Raw genomic sequence first — 12,532 nt, forward strand, 5'->3', positions numbered from 1 at the left:
TGAAATAAAACAAATACATCTTTATTTATCCTCATATTCACTGACTTATTCAAACAGTATTTTAAACACAGAAATTGGTTTTTATGTGAAAGGTTAATCAATAAGGTGGTCGAATTCAATATATCTGAGCAGAAAAGAGAACCAATATTGTCTCGACAATTTGTCAAAGAAAACTGAAAATAAATTGTGTTGTCCTAGCCGTAGCCATACACTATTTAAACATTAAAAGCCACTGGATTAAAATAGAGCCTGGTAAAGCCTGGTAACCCAATGCCCAATGCAAGTATTAGTGATACATTTATATTTTTCAGTTTTTAATTCAATTTATATAATTTTGTATGAATGAAATAAGATGTGTTACCATTTTGAGATAACACATTTTTTGTTATACAATCGTAATAGAAACATTTTTTTACAGAACAAGTTAAACCAGGTTTTTGCAAATGACAATGTGATTTTACACATCTCATAAATGTCTTCACCTGAAGAAAATAATGTGAATTTAATTTCTCAAAATTTGAGTTCACATCAATCCCCCAAATTACATGACCTATAACTTAAATTAATGACATTGGTTTATTTTTTAGTTTCTATCAATCCCATCTGAAATAGTCCAATGAGTGGTAGTTGTCATTTCAGTTTTAGCACGGTGACGGTCGCCCAAAGAGCGGAAACACCACAAATGATCGGTTTTAGGCGATGCAAGCTTTTGCAACCGGTTTTTCTGAAATGGTGTCTACAACTATTTTGTGCTGAAAGGCAGATATTTACTTACTATGTATAACATCGCTGGTAACCGTGTGATAAAAGCAATAAGGAACTTTAGGCAGTACTTTATCTTCAATAATGTAACAGTTCGAGGGCGTTAGCCCGACGCGCAGTATAGCCTCCCATACCTTATTGCTTCATAATTGCGGGGGCAGGTTCCGAAAGAACCTCTAAACAACCTCAAAACATATCATATCAATATCATATCAAGGGTGCTGAAGGTTGTTAAACGTCATGTACTGGTAGAAGCTTTTGAAAGAGAGTCTATAAATAGTGACGATAATAAAATAACATAAATACAACTCACTCAAAGGAATTCTTCTTAGGTTGACTGAGCAGATTGATCAGCTACACTGTGTGAGCAAATACATTAGTAGCAGAGCTAAAACATAATGTGCCACTTACAGAAGTTAGGAAACACATAAACTGTAGAGTACATATAACATTACTGACTGGATCTACTGTAACACTAGTCTTTGTTTGGTATTTCTTATTTTTTAACTCCATTCACCGTATCATACATACAACTCCCCACCTGTGCTACACCAGCCTGTTCTCCTAAAATGTGACAGCCCCATACAACACTACATGTCTTTTCATTCATTTCAGTCACACCTACATAAATTCTGAATTTATTTCTGCGTTTGTATGTATTTCTGTGTGGATTTTTCTATTTGCCTATAGTGTAACATTATTTGCCCCCCCCTCCAGCCTCCTACCCTTAATGTAAGCTGCTACACACATATATACAGTGGAGAACTGTGCAGAGGAATTCCTCCACATGTCAAACAGAAGGAGTAAGTGGCAAATGGACCACTGGATGCACTGCTGGGCTAAGCTAACTGCTAGGCTAAGCTAACTGCTAGGCTACTTCCAAAACATCTACCCTGCAGAGGATCACCACTGTGTCCCTAAAAGACCATGGTTCGGAAATCGTCCTGGCTAAATGTCGGGAGATGTTGGCATTTCAAACACAGCCATCAAATGATGGAGAGTTGAGAGCAAAGTGCACGAGGAAAGCAGGAAGAGTCGCTAGTTCAACATGTTCCACCAGGTGGAATTCTGCCTCCATGGTGATCACATGTGTGTAGTTTTGTGTTTAAATTACACAGCATCTAAAAAATACACTTTCTAAAGTGATTACTCGTTCATTCATAAGATTTAGTCTTTGAAGAAAAACAAACTTTTAATCTGAATTAATTCATTTGTTAATTTTCTTGATTGAAATGGGATTGGTTGAAAATGAGGGCATCTGATTGGCTACAGATAGATCCATATTAAAAAACACACACCTTTGCGAATCGAGCCACATCAGAGGAGTCTCAAAAAAACACACACACACAAATGTGGAGAAATCCACAAACAAATAGACAAATCCACACACAAATACAGAAAGATATTCATAATTTACTTATTGGTGCATTGGAGTGTATTTGCTAATCGTTCTGCAAGTATTTGAGTCAAATTTATTTGTAAATGTGCATTAGTAAATCAAACGTATTTGTGAAATGTTCTGTGCAACGTTTTGAATCTTTCTGTTTGCATTTGTGAGTTTTTGTGTGTATTTGCAGGCTGTGGTTATACGAGCTGTGAATGTGTGGGCAGAACCTTCCAGATACACACAGAAAAGCTCTTTATCAAACATTTCAGATTACAATAGGCCTACTCAAAAAAGGTCAGGGAGAGCATTCAGCTTTGAATAATAGTTTTAGCCAGAGAAAAATAGAAATATTTACAAAACAAACCTCAATAAGGAATCAAAAGAAATGTTCACCTGCAATGCTGAACAGTTTTATTAGCCGACCAAACAACAGCTAAAAAGAGGACACAATTAACAACTCCTGAACTCTACACACACAGGTCTAAACAAAGAGCACGTGGGTTTGAGGTTTGTAAACTACCACATTATTTATAGATAATCTTACATGTACACAAAGTTCAGCTGGCTCTCACCAAACCTCTTCATCACTAACCGTTGACCTGCTGGGTTTGAACTGTGGTGCTGAGTAAGCCACATGCTGTCCAGTGAACCCGGGACCGACATGCACCGCTGGCCATTCTGTATTGTGTTGAGCAGATGAAAGCCGTGGACCCTCCCCCTCATTGGTTGATTCCACTTTTGGGCAGAAGCTCTGACTGAAGGATGGGGGGAGGACAGGGTTTTTCCTCCGTCGGAAGTAGCGGTTGTCTGTCATCAGATGGGCGTCTGGAGGACTGGACCTCATATTCCGAGTTCAGATGCTGCTATGGACAGATATACAGTTGGTTACGGAGTTCTGTGACTTTGTTAGGAACTATGAACTTTTCTTTACAATAGACCAAGCTATACAAAACCAAGCTATACAAAGAAGAAACTGATGGGTGTCTATGTGGCATCTTTCTTTACATCATGATGATATACTAGTCACTAAAATCAGAAACAAATAATAAAATGATGGTAGCTTTGATGACAAATTAGACAGTGATTCCCTCATTAGTCCCTCACTATTTAGTGTGATCTGCCAGATAGTCTTCTATGTCACTGAAAAGCTCTCCAGCGTAGCCTGAGGCTGTTCCTGATCTGTTTGCCCGAATATTCGACCAAGGATTTTTGTGTGACGCCTTTTTGGATTTGTTGGCCTGTTGGACTGATATCCCGGTTTTGACCCTGACTGGGTCACACAAGTAAAGAACTTTGATTGCGTTTCTGTTTCCGAGTTGTGCTTTTGGGTTCTAGTACCTGTAATCCTTACAGAGAGCATGACACCTGATTAACGTGTTGGGTGGGTGTACAGTACAATGGGACCCATTGACGTCAGGGGTGTGTGGAAGCACATTCTATCGTTATCAGCCTCATAGATTTAGCCACTTTCACCAAGGAGACCACTGTTATTGTCCCATCTAAGTGTTTCTCATTCTCCTCTGTGAGTTAAGAGACTGTGCTCCTGAAAGATGAACTGTACCTGTGAGACTGAGTCTGAGCTCTGGGTCCGAACAGGAAGCAGTGGTTGATCGAGCCTCTCTGGCGACTGAGGGTTCGGGGGGCTCAGCGGTGAAGGCCGGGAGTATGAATGAAACACACATTGACTTCCAGTCTTAGGAAGCACAGAGGCGCAAGCCATGAGGGAAGTTTGAGGAAGGGATGAGGATGAAAAGGCATCCTGGGGGACGTTGGGGGAAGAAAACAGTGAGTGATATGAGGTGTGAATGACTGAGGTGTGCGTAAGCGGGGAGGGGGCAGCCACATGGGAGACCGAGGGACCAAAATCCAGAGCGGTAGATTCTGGTTCATGTGGTTGATCTGTGTTTTCATTCGACAGTCGCTGCCCAGAGTTGGTGGTTGGTGACTTGTATGTGGGTGAGGCGAGGCTCGGGGTGCCAGTTGGGGAGGCAGCATTGGTGGTGGGGGGGGCGTTTGATGTTGGTGTCAGGGTGCTGTAGGAAGGTGGGATCATTGGCATTTGCCTCTGCAGCAGCTGCATGATGGTCCCGATGTCTGCTGACACATGAGACTCCAACCTGGGAGACACACACATGTGCACGCAAACAGAAGAGCTACAGTACATGTGTTGATTAACCATTGAGACCGGACTGCAACTATGCCAGCTGCTACAGTCAGTTCTACAACCTGCTGCATGTTGTCAATTGAAAACGTTCATTTAATAAAAAAGAGTTCAATAATGAAAGTTATAAACACACCTACATACTCATAATGATATGAAATGATCATAACACACTATAAAGCATATTTATCAAAAGAACAATGCACTTTAAAAGTAATTTGTTATTTATCATTATAAAACCATTCTAAAATATTACAACTTTGATTCTGATTTCTTACAAACAAAATATCACCTGAAAACAATCAAGTATTGTGATCACTTGAGAATGTATTAGATATTTTTATCTAACTATTCTGAACAGTGTGAGTGCTTAAACCAGGGGACTCAGGGCAGGGGCCCGCCGGGGAGTACCGACTATGGGGGGGGATAACAAATTCTGGGGGGGATGGGTGGATTAAGAAATTCTGTTCTGCAGGTCATCAGGGACGACGGGGAGCATTTCAACGCCAATAGGCTATCGCGCTGCAGTGTCACATGATTTTGTCACCAAAGTATATATATTTTAACTTTCAACGCTGCTTGCAGCTTTAATTTATTCATTAAATTTGCAATCTGACGTATATGTAACATTGCCGCCAATACTGACCAAGCCGTGTTGTGACCCACCTGGTTATCTGTGTCTGCAGTGCTTCCAGCCTCTTCTCCAACTCCACTTTCTTTCTCCAAGGGATGGACAAAGGAGGAGCCGTGCTGGATGGACAGTGGGAGCAGAAGGGCATGTCTAAAAGCTCCAGGGAGGGGGGCTGAGGAGGAGGTGAGGGAAGGCTGTGGGAGCAGGGCACCTCCTGGTATCTCGGCTCCTCTCGACTTTCTGATCCCCAGAAGGAGAAGATGTTGGACACTCCTGACAAGGCGTCTGGTCCAAACACGCAAACACACACAGTGTGACACACAGAGACATTTGTTTGTATCTCATTGGCCTTTAATCCATCTCTGCACTGACCTGTTAAAGGGTTACAGGTCCTCTCCCTCATGTCCTTTGTGGCAGCAGCAGGATTGGAAGTCTGAGCGGGGATGCTATCCTCTGAATCCTCCCCTTCATTGTCACTGAAAACACAGGGTCGTGTCGACACAGGAAATCAGTTCACGTTCCTTTTTAATGAAGGATGGTGTGCTTCACAGGAGGGAAACAAGAAAGCAGGTCTTACCTTGTTGGTTGATGATCATCTCTGTTGCTGCCTGCCCGCTGCTGTCTGGAACATCCAACTCGCTCTCTCCCTGCTGGCATGGCGTCACCTGACGGACACACCAACACTCGCTGTGAGTTTCTGTGATTTCCACCAATGTGTTTGTATTGTAACCAGTGGTTTGGTTTTATTCTGCTGCATTTTCTTTATTGGTACCACTATTTGAAGTTAGAGCACTGGCAGTTTTACTTTTCCAACAGTAGGTTATTAGCAGGGCTGTAAAATTGAACGTATTAATCTATGAGAGAATTGTGGCCGTGATTAACGTGACTAAATATTTTAACAAAGTTAACAGAGCTTCGTTTTCTTCCGGTGTGCTTTGACCCCTGACAGGAAACCGCCGCGTGCTGCTGTCAGTTAGATTGGAGAGACTGAGCCGGTTGTTGAAGATGGAGAGAGCTTTTTACAATGGAAGTAAAACAAACAGAGGAACTCCGCACAGTTCAGTCCATTTAACTCTCAGTCCGTTTAACGTGTCAAACAGAAGGGGGGTGAGTGACAAACGGCTAAACACTCTTGTTTTACTCGTTTTGTTTTGTCTTCCTATACTAGATCGTATATGTGTGCATTTATGAAATTAAAATGCAAATATTGTCAACATGTAAAAGGAGCGTTAAATGTGAGATGCAGCTAAAAATTATGTTTGTTTATTATATTATAAATCTGTTTTACAAAATGTGTCTAAAAAGAGACAGAATGCTTAAATATTCCCTCTTGTTGACTCCTGGTGAACATGTGAAACTTGTTTATGTGCTGCATCCTGGACCTGGACACATTTACAACCTGGAGAAATGAACAAATTGAAATGATGGTGCAAGCAGCAGAAAACAGACTAAACTGCGTGTGGGTCCTCAACGAATATGCTGCTCCAAAACCCGATTGAATGTATGGTTAAATTTGAGCTGCAAAGACGTTCTCAGCCGATACCAATAATACTAACATCTATATGTAGTGGGGGTGGAACGTTTCACCTTTGTGAATGGAAGACATTTTGTGTTTCCTCAGAGACGTGCTGGAGCCCTCACAGTCCGAGTCTTCATCCTTCAGCTGCAGACAGAGCGAGATGAAGATACACGTCATTCAACATTTGGTTTAAAAAGAAGACTTTATGATGTACTGTGGTAAGAGTTCACTCATTAATCAAAATTTGACATAGTACACCCACACTATTCGTATATTTATGGATAAAATGTACACGTTATATGTGTAATTATATTTAACATAATGTTTTCATATAATACATCTTTAATTGCAATGTGTTAATAAGTTGAAGTCATCCTTTTAAGTAGTTTTGAGCCTTAAGTAAAAATATGACGTGAATTTCAGACATCTACATTTTCACTGAAATTCAACATGTCGCACCAGTTTAATCCAGTCATATTTTCTACCTGTGTTCCGCAAATACAGGAACTCTAATAAGAGTAACGTACATCTCTGAGATTGAAGGTGATCTCCAAATTGGACCAGAAATATTCACAAAATTCTGGATACATGCCCAGAACCTGCATACGCAAAAATAACAGTTAATCAGCAAAACACATTCAAAACGTTTAAAAAAAAATACAACATATAAATATACAGCACAAATAAAAAAAAGAAGCATACTGAATGTTTTCAATAATTTGGGTTCTACAGTATTTATCACATTGACCAACACCCCCTGACTTGTCTTCCATTCACTGATGTCCCGAGAACCTGGATGGTTATACATAAAAACACGAAGACATGTGGTACCTCCAGCATATCCTCCCTTTGTATTGTGTGCAGATCACAGTAAGTCAAAGCTCTGACATCTGCGCTGGATTTTCCAGGGAGAGCAAACAGATTAATGGGCTCTCCAAAGACATCATTCTTCCCTGCAGAATAAGAACACAAAGTCGGGACATGTATGAAGGTATCTTGGTGTGTCCATTTATTCATGTTAGAGACATTGCTGAGTTCACTTGATAGAGCCACTAACATGTACTGCACCTGAGGCTCATACATTCACCTACCCAGGATAGCTATCACCACGTCTCCTTTGAGGATCTCTATGGATCCTCTAGAGATGAAGTACAGAGCTGATATCAGGTCTCCAGTGTGGACCAGAGTGTCACCAGGAGGAGCATGGGTGGTCTTAAACCTCATGGCCAGGGCCCTTACACAGCCCTTAGTAGATCCTAGACAGAAAACCATGTGTTGGTGTCATTTAAGAACCACTTGATATTTTTTTAAACCAGGTTGCTAAGTTGACAGTTGAACTGCTACTTCAGCCGCCGGCATGAAGACCGTGAAGACTTCTTAGTCTTAGCACGGTCCCTTGACAGCTGGAACCAGGTACCAGTATTCTTATCTGTAACATAATAAATCCAAAGTGCTGTTCGCCATTGGTATAAAGGTGCCTGTAAAAACTATTGAGAAGAAGCTCGCACTGCTTCCCATGTGTAGCTGCTGCAAACTTTGATCCCTTTGCAAAGAAATCAATGGAAAAAATACAACTTTGACTTCTGGGACTTTATTGTCGATGTCTGATTACTTTGAGAACCGTGTTGTGTCAGAAACTGTGAAGGTAGGCTGTATTTTCCAGCTCAATGGAATTATTGGAAGCTGAAGATCAAATTCAAATATTTCCGTTTCTCCAAATAGTTCACTTCTAACTGGTTTACATGTTTAACTTTGAACGGTGTTTCAATTTACTATGCACCGTTATAAGAAGTGAGTAATACTAACAAATGAGTCACTGGGTTCCATTCTTAAACCACAAGGGAGTTTGATGAGTGAGGCATATCTGGTGGAGTTGACTTTACTTCAAGTCAATGAATTAAAAGTATAAGAATCTCAAGATGTACGTTTGTGTTGTACTTTTCATGTGTAATGTAAAGTAGTATTACCTTTAAAAGCCTTAAAGTTGATGAGCAGGGATCTGTTGAGGTGCAGACAAATGTCGGCCTGGAGACACTCAGGGAAACCTTTTAAAACCTGGACAAGGCAACAAAAAGTGTATTAACTTAGCTGCAAGTAGCATGCAGGCAGGAACCCTATTCCATTACCTCACCCCATACACATTCGTATATATACACTTTTGCAACTACAAAATAGTCTCTTCATCGGCTGCTTGTTAATAAACAATGTTTTGTGTTAAAGTCGATCCGATCCTTCAGGGCGATATAGAGTCGTTGATGCACATGTGTGGCACTCTTAATACCCAAACAGATGTTGTTTTGTTCCATCTGAAGAGTTTCTACTTCTGGTACTATTTTTTTCGGAAAAGGTTAAGTAGTGTTTTTGTAAATGTAAAATTATTACTTGAATTACAGCAATTGCTTCTTTTGAAAGCAAAAGCATGTTTGGCACGCTGGGCCTGTTGGGGACTTCAATTATTTGCATAATTATTGTTGTATTCATTTGTGATATTGTTGTTGAAATTCTCTTTGCCAAGTAGTGGGTTTTGGTGCGAGTGGCGCTGCAGTTTTTGTGCAGGAAAAGTAAATGATTTGTGCCATTACGGACGGCAAGAGAAGCATCCATTCACATGTAAACAGTGCTGTTACCGTTTTGTTCACTGAATGGAGAAATTTGGGATTGTGACAAAAAGTGATCTTTCAAATGTGTGTTCAAAAAGTAATCGGCATGCTGCATCTACAATACTTATAAAATGGAAATATTGTGTATTTTGCATTTTGTATGGATCCTTTGGACTATTTCCACAAAATTTAACATTATAATTTCAGTAGCTTTGGAAACTTTCATATTTTAAGCAGAATGTGTTTGAGAGCTGAGGACTTGTCCGTACTCACAGCATTCATGTCTATTCCATTAGTGTATGACCAAGCGTGTTGGAAGTACTCCTCCAGCCGCTGCCTCAAAGGGTTGGGGATCTGGTGGAAGCGGATGAACTCTCGAACTCTCATCATCTGAGCATGGTAGCGTGCCGTGCCAGAGTACAGCCGCTGGATAATGGCTGACACGTTACCGAATATACTGGCATACATCAGAGCTGGAGAGGAGACCGAACCAGAGCGCTGCATCATTGACCTCTTCATTTAGACACCAGGTTAATAGAATAATTAGTCTAGATCATAAGTGCCCTGAGAAAAGAGATCAACCAAAACAATGATGAAAATAATCAAATGAAAGGGAAAAGCTAGAACTACTTCTCTTATAGCTTGCCTGTTCACATTAAACATTCTAGAAAGAGCTATTTTTTTTAAACAAAACTGTAACTTTATCTTCACTAGTTTTGCAGGCGTCGACCTGACCTCCTATGAGCATGACGCAGATGGAGAAGATCTTCTCAGAGTTGGTGTTTGGGGAGACGTTCCCGAAGCCAACGCTGGTCAGACTGCTGAAGGTGAAGTACAGAGCCGTAACATATTTATCTCTGATGGAAGGACCTGACCCGATGATGGACTCGTTGTACGGCCTCCCGAGCTGCTCGCCCAGATTGTCCAACCAGCCAATCCCAGCCGAGGAAGACCGCTCCACATTCCCTATGGCGTACCTGGGGGAGGAAAACATGTCAAGTGCACCTCCCATACACGAGATACAGCATTTTACAGAGGCTCCTATGCCTGAATTGGAAGCTTCAAATGATTGTTTTCAACATCTTATCTCTTAAAATATTCAACATCTAACACATTCATTCAAAGGCGCTTACTTATGGTTTTGAGAGAAATGTTAGAATGTAGACGTGTCTTTTATACACAAAAGTAAAAACTAAGTTGGTCAAAGCTATGGCATTATTCATTACAGACTTGGTACAGTCTGTTAAAACTAACTATCATTGTTAGGAAATGTGTGCATCCACTTATTCTGCTTCAGCAATAAGTTACAGCATTGCTTTGTATATTATGCTATTTATGGGTTTAACTTCATTAAGCCCATAAATAGCACTTCTCTACTGTACTATCCTAATGATCGTGACATGTTTTGTTATAATGATTTATTCTTTGTCATTTAAATTCATTTTCTTTGTGTAAACAATATTTCCTAATTGAGGTCTATATGAGGAAATGGATGTCTGGTCTTTAAATGCTAGTCACACTATAAATCTGATTCATGCCAAGAGACTTCTTTAAAGGCCATCCATCCGTTTGTGCTACGATGCTTCTCTGCTCGAGTGTTTGGACGTCGGACGACATAAATACTGCAGCATAGAACAAAGTACCAGATGCAGGCCAGCCAGTGGGCGATGAGGGCAAAGGTGCACATGAGGAGGAAGAGGACAGCTGCACCATACTCTGAGTAACGGTCCAACTTCCTGGCTACACGAACCAACCGCAGTAAGCGAGCTGTCTTCAGCAGGCCGATCAGCGTGGTGGTCTGTTGGGAGGGCGAGACAGAGAGCACCAATGTGACTGTGTCACTGGAGCAAAGTCTTAGGTCAGTGAACATGTGGTGAATAACAACATCAAAGTGCTTGTGCTTGTTTTTCTTAAATCCTGAAAGTTGTTTCCACAACTCCGTTTAACCAAACCTCCATTTCTCCCCTTTATTTGATCAATATTCTTCTTTGCCTCCCTCCTCCCTACCTCTCCCTCTCCACCTCCCCTAACCACCTCCTCTCCTGAGCGGTAGATGAGGAGGTCAAAGGGAATGGCGGCCACCATGTCAATTAGGAACCAGCCTTTGAAGTAGTGGACAGCAATGCGAGAGGACTGGCTCACCACCTGAGGAGACAAAACCCAACGGATATGACAGCTCATGATGACAAATAACAAATGAAGATATGGATGTAGTAAAAGGTATTTGTCCTCACCACCAACCGCTGTAACTGGATGCATTATGTTATGTTACTGGTTAGAATTCAGCTTTCATGGGTCAAGGTCAATGTTGGCCCAATTCTTGTGGTATCTCAGGAATTTGTTCAAGCTAAGTTCTTCAAATTTGGAACCAACGTCCACTGGGCCTCGGCCAACAAGTGAATACATTTTGGTGGTCAGAGGTCTAGGTCACGTTGACCTTTTAATGAATGAATTATTGGATGCAAAGCCTTGAGTATCCGTACTTCAAAATTTGTCCCAAACGCCCCCCCTCAACTGATTTCACGTTTTAGTCCTGTAGCTCATGAATTGAAATGGCAATTAGGACATGTTGAGACAGCACACACCGAGCACTCATTTGTGTGACCCTGACACTACTAGTAGAGCAAGTGGGTCAAATAATTGATTTAATTTAGTTAGTTCACAAAAAAAGCAAAGTTACTAAATGAGTCAGTTTATCAGTAAACGGGTCTCCAGAATGAAGTGAGGTGTAGGGTTCTGCATACCACCCAACGTCTGAGTCCGAGGCCGCACAGATCACATGTCAGTTTGAAATGTTTCCAGTCGGGATGCTTAGTATTGCAACAATCAACTAGATGCAGAAGTTGGTAGCTCGAACTTTGCATCTTTGCACTTTTTTGTGCAGTTGGGCCCTCGTTAATGCTTCGTTTGGGTCCTTACCCATTCTTTCCTGGAGACAAAGGAAAGGTCAGAAACAGGCTGGAAGACCTTTGTGACCACGGGAGGCTGTAAACACATTACGCTGAGCAAAGTTCAGTCATAACTTTGCTGGACGAACAAAGACCAAAGACTTTATTCTTCTTTATTTTGCTCCTGTTTTATTTCTCTCTTACTTCATTTTGTTGGGATCCAGGATGAGGGAACTGGTCCTTCCGCTGCTCTTATTTTTAGCCATATTATTTTGTTAACCAATGACCTGTAACCATGCATATTGATTATAGACATTTTACACACTTCCCTATTTGAGATTACACTGGTGGCCGCTGCTGTTTACCAGCACTACGGACCCCCTTTCTCAGCTTTCACAGCTCGTACTGATAGCGTTGACGCAGCGTTAGCTGCGCCAATTACGTCTCCCCTGTGGTTGAATTAACAGTCGTACTACTGCCGCCCTTGCTCTCTCTCGTCACCGCTGGTAATACACACACACACGTTTTTGATTGATTGTTTAGCTGTCATGGCGATTGTTGTGTTATACTGTTATACTTTAATG

At 41.3% G+C, this 12,532-nt stretch overlaps 1 protein-coding gene across 2 annotated transcripts in view; it reads right to left on the minus strand.

Annotated features, from left to right (window-relative positions):
- LOC120815745 (voltage-gated inwardly rectifying potassium channel KCNH2) overlaps window positions 1-12,532 on the minus strand; it is a 24,220-nt gene continuing 11,688 nt past the window's right edge. For both annotated transcript variants that reach the window (XM_040170677.2, XM_078098762.1), the window contains 14 exons: window positions 11,068-11,205; window positions 10,704-10,858; window positions 9,796-10,037; window positions 9,334-9,533; window positions 8,428-8,515; window positions 7,552-7,716; window positions 7,292-7,413; window positions 6,988-7,059; window positions 6,529-6,604; window positions 5,519-5,606; window positions 5,314-5,417; window positions 4,977-5,226; window positions 3,711-4,266; window positions 1-3,009 (listed from right to left, as the gene is read on the minus strand). In XM_040170677.2, the coding sequence (XP_040026611.2) occupies window positions 2,869-3,009; window positions 3,711-4,266; window positions 4,977-5,226; window positions 5,314-5,417; window positions 5,519-5,606; window positions 6,529-6,604; window positions 6,988-7,059; window positions 7,292-7,413; window positions 7,552-7,716; window positions 8,428-8,515; window positions 9,334-9,533; window positions 9,796-10,037; window positions 10,704-10,858; window positions 11,068-11,205 (2,397 nt within the window). In that variant the 3' untranslated portion in view covers window positions 1-2,868. The remainder of the gene's footprint in view (window positions 3,010-3,710; window positions 4,267-4,976; window positions 5,227-5,313; window positions 5,418-5,518; window positions 5,607-6,528; window positions 6,605-6,987; window positions 7,060-7,291; window positions 7,414-7,551; window positions 7,717-8,427; window positions 8,516-9,333; window positions 9,534-9,795; window positions 10,038-10,703; window positions 10,859-11,067; window positions 11,206-12,532) is intronic.

Source organism: Gasterosteus aculeatus, chromosome 3, assembly GCF_964276395.1.
Source record: "Gasterosteus aculeatus chromosome 3, fGasAcu3.hap1.1, whole genome shotgun sequence".
In the NCBI taxonomy this organism is placed as follows: Eukaryota; Metazoa; Chordata; class Actinopteri; order Perciformes; family Gasterosteidae; genus Gasterosteus; species Gasterosteus aculeatus.